At 43.1% G+C, this 16,885-nt stretch overlaps 1 protein-coding gene across 1 annotated transcript; it reads right to left on the bottom strand.

The window, feature by feature from the left end:
• Positions 1–6,707: 6,707 nt before the first annotated feature.
• Positions 6,708–16,059, bottom strand: ZNF416 (zinc finger protein 416). The gene is given in 4 exon segments (XM_034639337.1): positions 6,708–8,865; positions 13,108–13,234; positions 15,229–15,267; positions 15,843–16,059. Coding segments are annotated over 4 exon segments (1,683 nt in total). The 5' UTR covers positions 15,858–16,059; the 3' UTR covers positions 6,708–7,363.
• Between the last annotated feature and the right edge of the window lie 826 nt (positions 16,060–16,885).

The raw sequence follows: 16,885 nt of genomic DNA, 5'->3' as shown, positions 1-16,885 counted from the left end.
CCAACAAATATTATTGCTCTCCAACTATATGTTGATCAAAGCTTCAGAGTCTATTTTGTAAGCTTTTGGTATGTGCAGTCAAGTGACAAGGAAGAAAAAATTCAGCTGGGGTCATGACCAGGGAAGTGAATGATGCATATCAGAAGGAAGCAGATGGGGTGCCTAGGTGGCCCAGTCAGTTAAGCATCCAACTCTTGATTTCTGCTCAGGTCATGATCTCAGGGTTGTGAGATTGAACCCCGCATTGGGTTCTGCACTGGGCATGGAGCCTGCTTAAAATTCACTCTCTCCCTCTCCCTCTGACCCTACCCCCCTAAAGAAGAAGGGGAAGGGGGGGAAGGGGAAAGCAGATGATGTACCATTTTGCCTGTTTCCCACACAAAGAAATTCTTCGCTGCATGACTACATCTCAGTATTCCAACTCCAGCAATCCTGCCTGTTTCTCTCCACCCCCATATATTTCTAACTGAATTTCCTAACAGATACTGCTATGGTCTGAATATTTGTGTCCCCCTCAACTCATATGTTGAAAACCTAATGCTTAATGTGATGGTATTAAGAGATGGGGCTTAGGGAGGTGATTAGGTCATGAGGGCTCTGCCTTAATAATGGACTTAGTACCCTTATAAAAGAGATCCAAGGAAGTTTCCTTGCCCCTTCCACCATGTGAGAACACAGCAAGAAGGCTGTCTGTGGACCAGGAAGTGGACACTAAATCTGTCAGCACCTTGATCTTGCACTTCCAGCCTCCAGAACTGTGAGAAATAAATTTCTGTTGTTTATAAGCCACTCAGTCTATTTATCTTTATAGCAGCTCTAACAAACTAAGACAGATACAATTCATTTTAAAATCTTAGACTTCTCTGAAAAGAAGAGTCACTTGACAAATGATTGTTCCTGCTGTGATAGTGGCTACTATGATCACAGTCTGAGCACATGTGCAAAGGGGGCATCTTATCCCTGAGATAAATATTTGGGGGCATCTGTGTGGCTCAGTGGGTTGAGTGTCCAACTCTTGGTTCCAGTTGGTATCATGATCTCAGGGTCCTGGGATTGAGCCCTGAATCAGGCTGTGCACTCAGCAGGGAGTCAGCTAGAGGATTCTCTCCCTTTCTCCCTTTGCCCCTCCCCCCACTTGTGTACTCTCTCTGACTAAAATAAATTAATTAATTTAAAAAACCTGATTCTCTCTCCCTGTGCCCCTCCATCACCCTCCCCCCACCCCACACTCACTCTCTAAAAAACCAAAACAAAAAATAATTTGGTTATTGTTTGAGGATGATGTTAGTGACCCAAATAATTATTCTGAAAATTGCTAAATAGAGCAAATGTATCAAGATCTTTCTTCCCTTTGTGGTACAGACTGTATTTTGAGGTAACTGAACAGAAGATTATGAAAAATTCTGTATGCTTCTTTAGAATTTCTAGCTAATAAACACAGAAATAGCAATAGAAGTAGGATACAAATGTGTTTCAATGGTGCATGAAATAATCAACTACCCAATGATCATTGGTGCCAACAATGTATAAGATGTATGGAGAATTGGTATTGGATAGAAAACACTAATAACATTAGGACTCATCACAAAAGAGAGACACCCATACATCAGAGCAGACTTACTTGAGGCAGTCATAGTTTCTCAGCACTGTGTATAGAGTATTATGGCCAAAGGCTGAATCTGGATTTCAAACTTGCTTGGATGGCAAGACTATTAAGTGAAATTGGGGATGTTGGAATATGATTTGAGACATTCAAATGGAGACATTGGATTGAGGATTTAGGCCATTTGGAACAGACTCAGGATCTTAGTTGAGGTTGGATATGGCACTTCCTGGCTGGCTAGGTAGCCTGAAAGATGATTAGAGGGAAGAGGCCTCAACTTGACAGTGAAGCCAATCCATTTACGATGGCTGCAGCTGGCTCTGCAGTCATATGTGGAATAGACAAGGCTAAATATCACATTCGTATTTAGAGGACAGGAAGGTCACAGAGACACAGTACAAGGGAATGCCTTTGAGTCTGATAGACAAAGTGGAGGACGAATTAATGAATGGAGAATGTGGAAAAGGGTAGGATGCAGAGTATAGTACAGACAGTAATTTCAAGAAGAAGAAATCTTCTACAAGAAAACACATGACATTATTTGTTATGGTTAATATCATTACATGAATAATTCTAAAATCTATTTTGTCTGATGTAAGCGTTGCTAACCTGGCTTTATTTTCACTTCCATTTGCATGGCAAATGCTTTTTCATCCCTTCACTTTCAATCTGCAGATGTCTGTAGGTCTGAAGGGTTTCTTACAGGGAGCATATAGATGCCTCTTGCTTTTTAATTCATTCTGTCACCCTACTTTTGATTGGAACATTTAGTCCATTTACATTCAAAGTAATTATTGATAGGTATGTATTTACTCCCATTTTGTTACTTGTTTTATGGTTGTTTTGTTGTTTTTCTCTGTTCCTTTCTTCTCTCGCTCTCTCCTCTCATGGTTTGCTGGCTTTCTTTGGTGATATACTTGGATCCCTTTCTCTTTACTTTTTGCATATCTACTACCAGTTTTTGATTTGTTGTTACCATTAGTTTTATATATAACATCTTATGTATATAGCAGTCTAAATTAAGTTGATGGTCACTTAAGTTTGAACCCACTCTAAAAACACTAAATTTTTACTCCCCTCCCTCCTATTTTTTAGGTGTATGGTGTCATACTTTACATCCTTTTACTTTGTGAATCCCTTGACTGGGATAGATACACTTTTTTTTACTGCTTTTGCGCTTCCTACTTTTCTTACTCTTGCTTCTTTCCTTTCTGCCCAAAAAATCCCCTTTAACATTTCTTGTAAGGCTGGCTTAGTGGTGATGAATTTCTTTAACTTTTGTTTGTCTGGGAAACTCTTTATCTGTCCCTTGATAGCCTTGTTTGGTAGACTATTCTTGTTTCAGGTTTTTTCTTTCAGCACTTAGAATATATCATGCCACCCTCTTCTGGCCTACAAAGCTTCTGCTGAAAAATCAGCCGATAGACTTATCGGATTTCCCATGTATGTAACTGTTTTCTTTTGTCTTTTTGTTTTAAAAATTCTCGTTATCACTACTGTTTGCCATTTTAATTACTATGTTTTTTTTTAAAGATTTATTTATTTATTTGGCAGAGATAGAGACAGCCAGCGAGAGAGGGAACACAAGCAGGGGAAGTGGGAGAGGAAGAAGCAGGCTCACAGCAGAAGAGCCTGACGTGGGGCTCGATCCCACAACGCCGGGATCACGCCCTGAGCCGAAGGCAGACACTTAACCGCTGTGCCACCCAGGTGCCCCTAATTACTATGTTTTTTGATATGTACCTCCTTGGGTTGATTTTGTTGTTGGGGTCTCTCTGTGCCTCCTANAACCGCTGTGCCACCCAGGTGCCCCTAATTACTATGTTTTTTGATATGTACCTCCTTGGGTTGATTTTGTTGGGGTCTCTCTGTGCCTCCTGGATCTGGACTTCTGTTTCCTTCCCAAGCTGATAAATCTAGAACGTAGCAAATTCTAACAAATGACTAAGGAACTTCAACAAACAAATGGTCTAAAAATTAGATGATGAAGTGGCTTTAAGTTAGTAGGGACCATACACATCTACTAAAAGTCATATATATCCATTTTGGATCTGATTGCCTTAAAGGACAAACAGTTTAGGAAAACTGAGAGAACAGAGCACTGACAATATATTTTGATACTTCAAATACTTTGTTTGAAAAAAAGTTATTAGGATTACAAGAGAGTCCTCACATTTTGGAAATGCACCCTAAAGAGATTAGGCATTGAACAAGATGTTGGGATTATAAGTAAAACACTCCAGTAGTGTGAGTGGGGATAGAGGAAAAAAAAACAGCCACGAGTTGATCAATGTTGAAAGACTAGGGCTGGAGTCATGGGGCTTCATGACACATTTCCTTTTATGTATGTATTTGAAAATATTCACTGCAAAGGGCAAATATGTCTATCATTTTTATGTTAGGAGGAATGCATTAAAATGACAGAACATTTGGTTTCAGGGGGGTAAGCATGTATCAAAACACAGATTGTACACTTTAAATATGCACAATTTAAGACAACTGTATTTCAATAAAGCTACTTTTTAAAGTAAATGTAATAAGGATGCCTGGGTGGCTCAGTCGGTTAAGTGTCTGCCTTTGGCTCTGGTCATGATCCCAGCATCCTGGGATCAAGTCCCGCATTGGGCTCCTTAAGTAGCCTGCTTTTCTCTCTGCCTGCTGCTCCCCCTGCTTGTGCTCTCTCTGACAAATTAAATAAAGTCTTTTTTAAAAAGTAATAAATATTCAAAAGTTGTCACTTCCAAATTTTTACTATGCCTTAACTTACATATATTCCTGAAGTTACTGATGACTACCGGATCTGTATGGTGGATATAGAATACAGTGTTGTGCTACTACATTTCTTCCCAAATCCATGTTCAGTGACATTCTGGCAACTTGAAATTGACCAGGATGGGAGCATATACATGAGAGAAACTGACAAACACTACAACACAGGGCTTGTTTATTGAACGTCTAGACTTCAGAAAACAATGGAGAATATGTTAAGAATGTAGATAATGCTCAAAAGTATATAGCCTTTGTGGGTGTTACACTGTGAATAGAGGAAAAGAAATTGAGAAGACATTCTTATAGAATTCAAAAACAGTACTTACATTTGGCAGAGGACACATCATTGCTGAAAAATGAGTGTTCCAAAACATGTCTTTTTATTTATTAATGAAAAGTATCAGCCAACATCCATTTTATTTTATTTTATTATTTTTTTTCCTAGTGTGGGGATGTAATTTTATTTTATTTTATTTTTTATTATATTATGTTAGTCACCATACAGTACATCCCTGGTTTTTGATGTAAAGTTCGATGATTCATTAGTTGCGTATAACACCCAGTGCACCACGCAATACGTGCCCTTCTTACTACCCATCACCAGCGTATCCCATTCCCCCACCCCCCTCCCCTCTGAAGCCCTCAGTTTGCTTCTCAGAGTCCATAGACTCTCATGCTTCATTCCCCCTTACGATTACCCCCTTTCTTTATCCCGTTCATCCATTTTAAAATAAGCAAATGGTGTTAAGTCATTTCATTAAAGAAGATATACAAGAAGCAAATAAATATAAAAACTGCTCAACATCATGAAACATCAGACAACTGCAATTAAAACCACAGTGAGATGGGAACATAGACGGGTGTAACCAGCTTAGATCACAGTTTGGCAGTTCCTTAAATATTAAAACATTCATGTTCTCTGAAGTATTGGTACAAGAGAAACAAAACACATATTCACATAGAGAATCATATGCCTATGTTCATTGAAGCTTTATTTCTAACAGCACTAAACTGGAAACAACCCAACTGCCCATTAACAGATGAATGGATAAAACAAGTAATAGCATATCCATAAAGAATACTACTCAACAATAAGAATAAACATTCATATAAGCAACATTGAGGAATCTCAAAATAATTATGCAGTATGGAAACTATCAGAAAAGTACACACTTTATGACTCAATTCATATAAATTCTAGACAGTTGTTGAAGTAAATCCCTGGATCCCTGTAGGTCTGGTAAAGACAAGGAGAGATTTAAAAAAAAATACAAGGTACATCATGGTTGTTCATATCATGATGATGATGGTTTTATGGGTTTAAATGTATGACAAAATTTTTCAATTGTACACCTTAAATACGTGTAGATTATTGCATGTCAATTATGCCTCAATAAAGTCTCTAAAAAAAATAGTTCAAAATAAAAAATCTGAATCACCTACTTTTTGTAAACCAGGCTTAACAACCCAGTACTGACTCCACTCTATTTTTCCTTATTTCTGAGGAAGAGCAGCTCTGAATCTGTGCCGGAAATACTGGTGGGCCATGGAGGCTGTTCCAATCTGGGACAAATGGAACACTGGCTGGACCACAAAAGCCACATCCTGAGACAACAGGATCTCCATTCTCTGTCTTTGTTTCTCTGCCTTTAGAGCAATGGATGGTGACTGAGGTGAACAGCCCAGGAAGACAATGAATTCACAAAATTTTTAGATTATTTGCTCTGACAGGAGATACACAGCTCTGGCTACAGGAGACACACAGCTCTGGCAGTCCTGTAACTCCTCACAACCACAGTCACTGGAAGATTTAGGAATGCACTTTTAGAAGAGGCATATGCCATCTGGTTTGCTGCAGGCCTCTCCCCTGCCTGTTAATCGGTACCACTTATGGTTGAAACTGGCTCCTGTAGTCTGAGGAGTGATACCAGTCTTCAGAATTATAAACAGCAGGACACTTGGCTCCTTTGTAGGACCTGGTGAAACTCTTCCCCTCAACAGTGCTGGGCATCACATGACACCCTCTGGGAGCAAGAGAATAAATTCATGCCATTCCTAAAGGCACCAGAGCTTGCCAAAAAAGGGGACCCTTCCTTAGGGTGTCCTATGGTCTCACAGTAGATGGGGGCATCTAGGTCACAAATTAGGACCACGGAGCCCTGAACTGGTTCCTACGTATTGTGCAGCAATGCAAATTAGGCCAAAACTGGAATGAGAACTACTCTGTGGTCATTGTATTGTCCCCACTGAGCTGCACAAAGTTGGGGCCCCTACACAAGCACAATTCTGTTTTCCACTCATCCAAAACAGTGAATACAACCCCCAAGACTAAAGATAGATTAAACAGTAAGAACTTTATTGCTGCACAAACCAGAGCAATGAGGCACACCGTTATTGGTTGGTGGCCTGAAGGCTGGAAAATTCAACTACAAGTGTTATGTGAAACCAACAATTTCCATGAAGAAGGTAACCCTTCCCTGCAAGCCTCCAGCAGAGCCCACTCTTGGCCCAAACTGGGTCATTCATACTTAATCAGAAAAGGGAGATCACTGAAAGGGCAAAGATTTCCTCCAGGGAAGGGGGAAGAACACAAACATCTGCTTCGCCTTTGGCACCTTGGGGTGACTGATGAAACACTGTACAAGGCGACAGAAGTGGGATGGCTTCTGCTAGAGGAACTGGCAGTGATCTAACTCTGGTAAGGGTCCTGGGTGGTTTGGAATGTGCAGTGCAGCTCCTGTAAACCTCACACAGGCCTATAAACTCCTGGGGAGTTTTACCACTCTGGATGCTTGCAAGTATGAGGTTTAACTTCAGGCACATGGCTGAACTATTTAGTGCCATTACAGCGAACAAGGAGACAGCATGTTTCCTTCAAATCTAAGCCTATTTTCAAGTGTGGACTTTCTGTTGCCAAACAATATCAGATGTTGGAGTGAAGGATTTCCCATATTTCCTGCATTCATGGGCCCTCTCCAGGATGTGAAATTTTCAGTGGAGATTGAGGCTGGAGCATTGGCTAAAAGATCTGCCACATTTGCTGCATTCATAAGGCCTTTCTCCAGTGTGAACTCTCTGGTGTTGAATGAGAACAGATTTTTGCCTAAAGGATTTTCCACACTGGCCACACTCATGAGGCCTTGCTCCTGTGTGAATGCTGCAGTGCTGAATAAGGCTGGTGCTTCGACTAAAGGATTTCCCACATTCACCACACTTATAAGGCCTTTCTCCAGTGTGAATTCTTTGGTGTTTAGTGAAAATAGCTCTTCTGCTAAAGCATTTCCCACACTGGCCACACTCAAAAGGCCTTGCTCTACTATGAATTCGCTGGTGTTCAACGAGGCTATAGCTTTGTCTAAAAGATTTCCCACATTCAGTGCATTCATAAGGCCTTTCTCCAGTGTGACTTCTGTTGTGCAGATCAAGTTTGGATTTGGATCCAAAGGCTTTCCCACATTCCCCACACTCGTAAAGCCTTTCACTGGTGTGAACTCTCTGATGCCTAATGAGAGTAGCTCTTTGGCTAAAGGATTTCCGACACTGGACACACACATAAGGCCTTACTGTGGTGTGAATTCTCCGGTGTTGAACAAGGGTGAAGCTGTGTCTGAAGAATTTTCCACATTCACTGCACTCATAAGGCTTTTCTCCAGTGTGAGTTCTCTGGTGCCTTATGAGATTGGATTTGCACCCAAAGGCTTTCCCACATTCCTCACACTCATAAGGCCTTTCTCCACTATGGATTCTGGAGTGTTCAGTAAGGTTGGAGCATTGACTAAAGGATTTCCCACATTCACCACATGTATAAGGCTTTTCTCCAGTGTGAACTCTCTGGTGTATAATGAGGGTGGCTCTTTGCCTAAAAGATTTTCCACATTCACTGCACTCGTGAGGCCTTTCTCCAGTGTGGACTCTCTGGAGCTGAACAAGTGAGTACTTGCAGTGAAAAGCTTTCCCCTATTTGCTAGTCTCATAAACCCTTTTTCTAGTGGAGACTCTTGGGCAGTAAACAAGACTCTGTTTGTGGTTGGAGGCTTTCTCACATTCATGCGATTTGTAATGACTTTTTCCACCGTGAAAGGCCTCCCCACACTTGGTGATTCTGTTTGGCTTCTCACTGTTGAGAATGACCTGGTGGTGGAGAAAGCCCCATGTGGCCAGACACTCCTTTCCAACCTTCCTACAGGTGAAGGGATTCCCTGACACATGGAATATGCAGCTCTTTACAATTGAGGCCCTCTCCACATCCCCTTGCTCTGCAGTGTAATGCTTCCGAAGCTGGTGTAAGTTTGCACATGCTCCATCCAAGTATAGTTTCTGCCCAGGTAGATCAGCCAGGTGCAAAATGTCTTTCAGGATTGGGACACATTTCTCACAGGGGCGAGTCTTCTGGGTGGACAGACCCGCCTTTGGAGTCCTGACCCATAACAAAACTTCTCCAGCAACGCTCTGTTCAAAAGGTGCCTCTTCATCCTCCATCCCATGCCAACAAACTGAAAAAAGAGAAATGCTGATGAATCATGCTGACCATGGTGGGAGACTACTCATCATGTGTTTTTCTTTAACTTTCTGTATAATATGATATTTTCACATCTTATAAAACCTTGATGGTAGAGGAGACAATGGACCTGAACAACACTATAGATCAAAGAGAGTTAACACACGTATACAGAACATTCCACTTAACAGCAGCAGAATATATATTCTACTCAAATGTGCAGGGGAAGGTATCTGGGATAGATCATATGGTAGGCTACAAAACAAGTCTTAACAAACTTAAGAAAACTGAAATAATAAAATATCTTTCCTGACCAAATGCAATGAAAAGTAAAATTAATAACAGGAGGATAACTGGAAAATTCAAAAATACGTGGGAATTAAAGAACATACTCTTGAACAACCAATGAGTCAAAGATTAAATCAAAAGGGAATATTTGAGATAAATGAAAATAAACAATATACCAAAATTTATGGGATCCAGCAAAAGCAGTTCTAAGAGGGACGGCTACAGTAGATACATAGCTACATTAGGAAAAAATAAAAGATCTTAAGTCTTCATATCTCAAGGAACTAGGAAAGAACTAAGCCTGATGTTAGCAGAAGGATGGAAATAATAAAGGTCAAAGTGGAAATAGATAAAATAAGACTAGGAGAACAACAGAAAAGATCTAAAGTTAAGAGGTTCTTGTTTGTTTGTTTTTGAAAAAGATAAACTTGACAAACCTTTAGTTAGACTATGGGAAAAAAGAGAAGACTCAAATAAAACTAGAAATGAAAGAGAGGACATTATAATTCATACCACAGAAATATAAGGATCATAAGAGACTACTGTTAACCTCTGTACATCAACAAATTGGATAACCTAGAAGAAAGTGATCAATTCCTAGAAACATAATACCTACTGAGACTTAACGATGAAGAAATAGGACAGCTGAACAAACCAATAATAAGGACATTGAGTCAGTACTCAAAAACTTCCCCTTAAAAACAAAAAACAAAAAACCTTCCCCCAAAAGAAAAGCATAGGATTTGATGGCTTCACTGATGAATTCTATGAAACATTTAATGTCACTCCTCCTCAAATTCTTCCAAAAAAACTGAAGAGGTGGGAACACATCTAAATTCACTGTACAAGGCCAGCATTACCCTCAGACCAAAGGCAGATAAGGATACTACGACACAAGAAAATTACAGATCAATATCCCTAATGAAGGTAGATGCAAAAATCCTCAACGAAATACTAGTAAGCCAAATTCAACAGCACATTACAAGGATCATACACCATGTCCACCTGGGATTTCTCTCTGGAATGCAAAGACGGTTCAACAAACACAAATCGATGTGTTTTACCACATTAACAAAATGAAGGATAAAAATCATATCGCCTCAGGGCTCCTGGTTGGCACAGCGGTTAAGCGTCTGCCTTCAGCTCAGGGCGTGATCCCGGCGTTATGGGATCGAGCCCCACATCAGGCTCCTCTGCTATGAGCCTGCTTCTTCCTCTCCCACTCCCCCTGCTTGTGTTCCCTCTCTCACTGGTTGTCTCTATCTCTGTTGAATAAATAAATAAAATCTTTAAAAAAAAATCATATCACCTCAATAGATAGAAAAGCATGTGACAAAATTCAACATCCTTTCATGATAAAAACTCTCAGCAAATTAGGCATAGAAGGAATGTACCTCAACATGATAAAGGTCATATATGACAAGCCCACAGCCAACATCATACTCAATGGTGAAAAGCTGAGTGTTTTTTGGCTAAGATCAGGAACAAGACAAGGATGACCACTCTCACCACTTCTATTCAACATACTACTGGAAAACCTAGCCAGAGTAATTGGGCAAGAAAAAGAAATAAAAAGCATGCAAATGGGCAAAGAAGGGACAAAATTATCTCTATTTGTGGATAACATAATCTTATACACAGAAAACCCAAAGACTGAACCCAAAACCTGTTAGAATAAATGAATTCAGTAAAGTTGCAGGATACAAAATCAACACACAAAAATCAGCTGCATTTTTATATATTAACAATGAACTATGGAAAAAAAGAAATTAAGAAACAATCTCTTTCACAAAAGCTTCAAAAAGAATAAAATACTTAGGAATAAATTTAACCAAGGAGGTGAAAGATCTATATACTGAGAACTATAAAACACTGACGAAAGAAATTAAAGATACAAATAAATGGCAAAATATCCATTGTTCACAGGTTGGAAGAATTAATATTCTTAAAATCTCCATATGACTCAACACAATCTACTGGTTCAATGCAATCCTTTTCAAAATACCAAGGATATCTTTCACAGAAGCAGAAAACAATCCTAAAATGAATAAAGAACCACAAAAGACCCTGAATAGCCAAGGAATTCCTGAGCAAGAACAACAAAGCTGGGGACATCATACTTCCTGATTTTAAATTATATTACAAAGCTATAGTAATCAAAATAGTATGGTAGTAGCATAAAAACAGACATATAGACCAACAGAACAGAATAGAGAGCACAGAAATAAACCCATAAATTCAAGATGAACTAATCTTGACAAGGGGGCTTTGCAAGGCTATGGGAAGGAGGCAATGGGGAAGTGATGGTTAAAAGGTACAAAATTTCAATTATTAAGAGGAGTAAGTTCTGAAGACCTACCATACAGCAGCCTATAGCTAATAATACTAAAATGTGCAGAAGTTCTTCCTTATCCTTGAGGGATATATTCCTCAAGACCCGCAGCAGATAACTGAACCCACAGATAGTACTGAACTCTATAAATATTACACTTTTTTGTATACATACCCATGATAAAGTTTAATTTATAAATTAGGAACAGTAAGAAATTAACAATAGTAGCTAATAATAAAATAGAACAATTATAACAGTATACTCTAATAAAAGTTATGTGAATGTCGTCTCAAAATTTCTCACTGTAATATATCTTCTTCTTGGATGATGTGAGATGATAACATGCCTATGTGATACGATGAAGTGAGGTGTGACGGAGGCGCTGTGACTTAGTGTGAGGCCACTACTGACCTGCTGAAGATATATCAGAAGAATCATCTACTTCCAGACTGCAGGGGACTGTGGGTAACTGAAACCGTGGAAAAAGAAACCATAGATAAGGAGGGGACTGTTGTAGACTTAAAATTTGCTAAGAGGGTAAATCTTATGTCAAATGTTCTTACCAAACACAAATGATAATGAAAATAATAATAAAGGGGTAGAAGGAAACTTAGGTGATGGATATGTTTATGGCTTTGATGATGATAATGGTTTTATGGTGTATACTTATCCTGAACCCATCAAATTGTATCCATGAAATATGTACAGCTTTTTACATGTCAATAATTCCTCAATAAAGTGGTTTAAACATCATTTACTAAAAGGCACCAAAGCCCAAACCTCAGAAACATTACTGGGGCTTAGATCCTATCTAGGGAATCCCACTGCTTTTACACACTGTACTCCTACACTCAGGAAAGTAACCAGATATAAAACAGAAAAATAGATATGCCTCATTTGAACTATAGCCTTGCATAAATTTCCCAATGTCATAACACCCCAAAATATCCCATATTGGGCACAGATGCTCTAGCATGATGAATAATGCACTTAAAATTAATGTAAGTCTTTGACACAGATTGGGTTAATAAAATAGGATTCCACAGTCCCCCACCTCCGCCCCAGGTAAAATAGTTAATATTGCCCAATGTAAGTTAAAACAGGGCCTAAAACTTATTATATAAAAATCTAATAAAAGGGTGATTATCCTCACTACTTCTCTTCCTACAACCCGATTGTGCCTGTTCTTCAATCTGGAAAAATTAAAGGGTACCTCCTGGTGGATTACTATAACCTTAATGTTGTGGTCCCATCCATAAAGACCCCATCTCCAACATCAATATTATTCAAACTCAGTCATTAATGGAGAACTTGGAACACAAGGTGCCACGGATCCGGACAAGTCATCCTGCCAGGGAGAGGGCAAACAAGGTAAGGTGCATTAGGCTGACTGCAAGACTCCTGAATCCCAGACCATTCCCTGAATGCCTGCAGCAACAGGACTTAGGTTTTCTCAGGGCAGTGCACACAACTTGGTCTACCACTGACAACACATATGCCAAGAAAATGGGCAAGTGTGCAGAACCCACTGTCTGGCTGTGGAAAGGACAGAGCTTCCTGTGAGGTAAAAGAGGACAGACAAAAACCAGGACACTGGGGTGAGTGTGAAGGCCTTACCCAGTGAAGCTATAAGTGCAAAGTTCTCCAGCATCGCATCATGGTACAGGTGTCTCTGAGCCTCATCAAGCAGCACCCACTCCTCCTGTGAGAAGTAAATGGCCATGTCCTCAAAGGTCACACAGCCCTGCCACGATGGGGATAGATCATTCCTTAATCAGCTTCTTTTCTAGGACTCCAAGTTTCTTCACCCAGACACACATCCACTGCTCACCCTCCTTCCAACATCTCCACTGTGAGGGAAATATCAGGCCCTGGAGTCAGAGATACCTGCTCTCTTCTCAAGGTATCACGATCGTTGTGACTGCCCACAACAACAGACATATGGGCAGGGAGATGCCATCTAAACACTAAGCCTGGCACTGGGGCATATGTCCTCATGTCAGGCAACTGGAGGCCCCCAGATTGTGCCTCCGAGGCACAACCAAATGTGGGCTCACCCTTCCCCCTGATGACCTCAATGTCATGGCTCTAGGTCCTTTGGTTCATGTTCTCTCTTCATGTAACTATTTCTACCATACCTCTCTCTCATAGTCTCACTCTGGATACCACTTCTATCCTCCGACCCAGAAGCATCACCCCGTCCTACCCACATGTTACCCATATATGGCATCCAGGTGGTGGTTGGCAAATTCAAACAGGATCCAGTACTACACCAGACTTCCAATGGTCCCCACTGCCAGAGGGGACAAAACCCACTTGAAGGCCTCCCTGCCCAGTTCTGCTCCTTGCTTCAATCCCAGCCACCAAGAACCACCTGCAGATCTCAGGACCCCATGGCTCTCTTCCACTTGTGGTGCACTTGATGTTCCTTCATCAGCCACTGCCTTCCTTTCCATCAAATCATCCTTCAGCCCAGCCCTGGAGGTCTTCCACCCCAGTTCCAGTGACGCTCCTAGATGGTCACTTGTGACCCTGAGCTAATTTGCCAGCCTGACTGAAACATCTAAGATACACCAAGGGACACAATAAATTCCTGGTAAGTCCACAGCATGAATAAGCACTATAGTCTGGGCCTCAGTGTCATCTTGTCTCAATTATTGTGACATATTCCTCTTACGTCTATGCTTCCTACGGACACCCTGACCACCTGACAGATTGTCCTCTCTCCCACAACCTTCCCACAGCCATTTCTCTCCCTCAGCTGTGTTTATGAGGCCCAGCACCCCACCCAGATGCCCAGGCATGACACCCAGTCACAGCTCCTACCTTCCCCTTCCTGGGCAGCCAATACCTTTATTGTCCACCACCTCCTGCATGTCTCCCTACTGAACTCTTCCTCAGAGTTCCAGACCTATGTGACCACCTACTAATTGTTCCCCACAGATTTTTCTTTGAAACATCTCCGAGTCTTAAGATAGCCAAAAACAAAACGGATATCCCCAGTGAAAATTAATATTACTATCAACTTTAAAATCCTGGTTAATTGAGTTTCCATCCTTCCAGCTGCTGAGCCCTAAAACTCTCTTCCTTTCTCTCGTTCGTAAAATGTGAAATTCTGAGCAGCAATTAAAAAACTGATCCAGAATCCAACTGGTTCTCCCATATCTACAGCCACCACCCTGGTACAACCACCAACACTCACCTGAAGTACTGCAGTTGCCTCTTCCCTGTTCTTCCCATCGTCCCCCCACTCCAACATCATCTGCTCTCCCTCTCCAGGCTGCAGCCACAGGGAGCCTGATGAGACCTGGGTCAGATCACCTCCCTCTGTTCCAAACCTCCTACGTTTCCCATCACCTCCAGAAGAGACACCCAACTTTTCACGGAGCCATTCCACATCTGACCCCTTCCCACCTGTTTTCAGTTCTCCTTTCTCTCTCATGATAAGAAGCGAGAACTGCAGTTCCCTGAACAGACTCATCCTCACCTCCTAGAATGAACATAGTCTGATACCTATGTCTGGAACAATCTTTTATACCTCATTGTATTGGTTACCAGCAAAAGGAAACTCTCAATATAACTTCCAGCCTGGATTTATGACCCTGGGCTTGGGAGTTTCTTCAGGGTCTCTGGCCCCAAGAAGAGTGGAAGAGTGGCAGGCAAAGAGTCCCAGGACACAATCCCAGAGACAAAGGGTGGAATCAGGACCATTGAGGGCCTGAAATATCCTTCACTCACCTTCCTACAGTCTGTAACCGCTTCTGTGGTCATGGGAATCTGTGGGAAGATGAGGGTCATCAGAGGGATGTAATCATTGCAGGGCTCCACAGGCTCAGGCCTCCCTGCACCCCTGCCCAACCCTGGAGCCAGGTGACCTGGGATGACTGCATTATCTCCGAGTCGCGGTCCCCAGTGCTGACTCTTACAGCTGTGTGATCTTGGACAAGGACTCAACCTCCCTGTGCCTCAGTGTTATCATCCCTTTTCCAGTCTGTTCTAACTCCTAGCTACTTTTTGAAAACTTTGAAAAGCCTAACTCAGATCCTGTGCCTCTTCTGTTCACAACCTTCCATGGCTCCCAGCATCCTGAGAGCTAAGTTAAAACTCTTCACCTTGGCACTCTCCGGGAGCATCTGCTCCTGGATCAATCGCCCCTGCAAAAGGGTCCCTCTGCCTGCAACACTCTCACACTTCATCACACTGGCTTTCAGATATGGGGACGCCACCCGTGATCTCCCCACTGTCCTAGACACCGGGGCCTGGGCCGCAGGGACGCGAGCAGGCGCCCGCGCTCGGGTCTTTCGGGTCTGGGTGAGGGGAGGGTTGGGAGCGCCCGGAGGACGAGAGTTTACCTGAGCCCCCGCCATCGGACTTCGTGGGCGGAGCGGGGGTCCTAAGAAACCGGCGACAGAGACGGGACCCGTGCACAGTTGTCAACTACCGCCGCCGACCCTCACACCAGCTGCCGTGCACTGGAGACAACCCCTCCCCTATAGCCTTCGCTCTCCTGAAAGACTCAGATCGCCGCTGCGCGCAAGAGCAAAGTGACTGCCGCCACAGCGTGCCGGAAGTCCTGCCCTGATGCTCTGGTCCACAAGAGGAAACGCCCTGTTTCTGCGCATTCATTGGCAGCATCCTCGGCACGCATCACCGGGCATTATGGGTAATGTAGTTCCCACGGTTTCCCGGGCCGCCGCCGGGGGCGCTCGGCACGAGGTTCTCAGAGTCCCGAGGCCGCGTTTATTCTGCAGATACTGACATTGTCTCAGGAGGTGTGAGGGAGAGGGCCCGGCGACGGTCCCCTCGCGGAAGCTCAACCCCACACAGGCACCCCTCGGCTAAGCGGGGTGGTCACGGGCCAGGTGGTAGGCCTCCCCGGAAGCACCTTTTGCAAAATGTGCGGAGCCCCCACCCCAGTCTTGGAGCCGCTCCCCACGGGCTCAGGACCTTACCGGATCAGGGCCGGCGGGTTTTTGTGCGCCTCCTGGGGTCGCCCACAGAGGTCGGGAATTGGACTAGGGGGCAACAGGTGCAAACTCGGCCCCCCGAGGGCCGCGTGGACGCGTCGCTGGCGGCTCAGCTGTGCGGCCGGCCGTAGCGAGGACTTTCGGCCCCGGGACCAGCAGTGGAGGCGCAGCACCTGGAGGCCGGGGGAGGGAGGGCGGCGGAGGAGCCCTGCTGGGAGGAGTCCAACACACAGGAACTTCCGCGCGCCCCCACACCTCCCGGCTCTCCTACCCGGGGGCCCTCAGAGCAGCAGGTGATAGTCGGATTCGGCCCCTTGAGTAAGAAGAGGAGCTCAGACGGGGTCTGGGGTGGAGACTCCGAGGCACTCGAGGAGGTGCCTGTGCCCGCTAGGTGTGTCCCCTGGCCCCCGCGTTCCCTTGCCCTACAC

This window comes from Ailuropoda melanoleuca, chromosome 12, assembly GCF_002007445.2.
Source record: "Ailuropoda melanoleuca isolate Jingjing chromosome 12, ASM200744v2, whole genome shotgun sequence".
NCBI lineage: Eukaryota > Metazoa > Chordata > Mammalia > Carnivora > Ursidae > Ailuropoda > Ailuropoda melanoleuca.
Note: the sequence above shows the minus strand (reverse complement) of the source record. Positions and strands in the feature narration are given on the sequence as shown.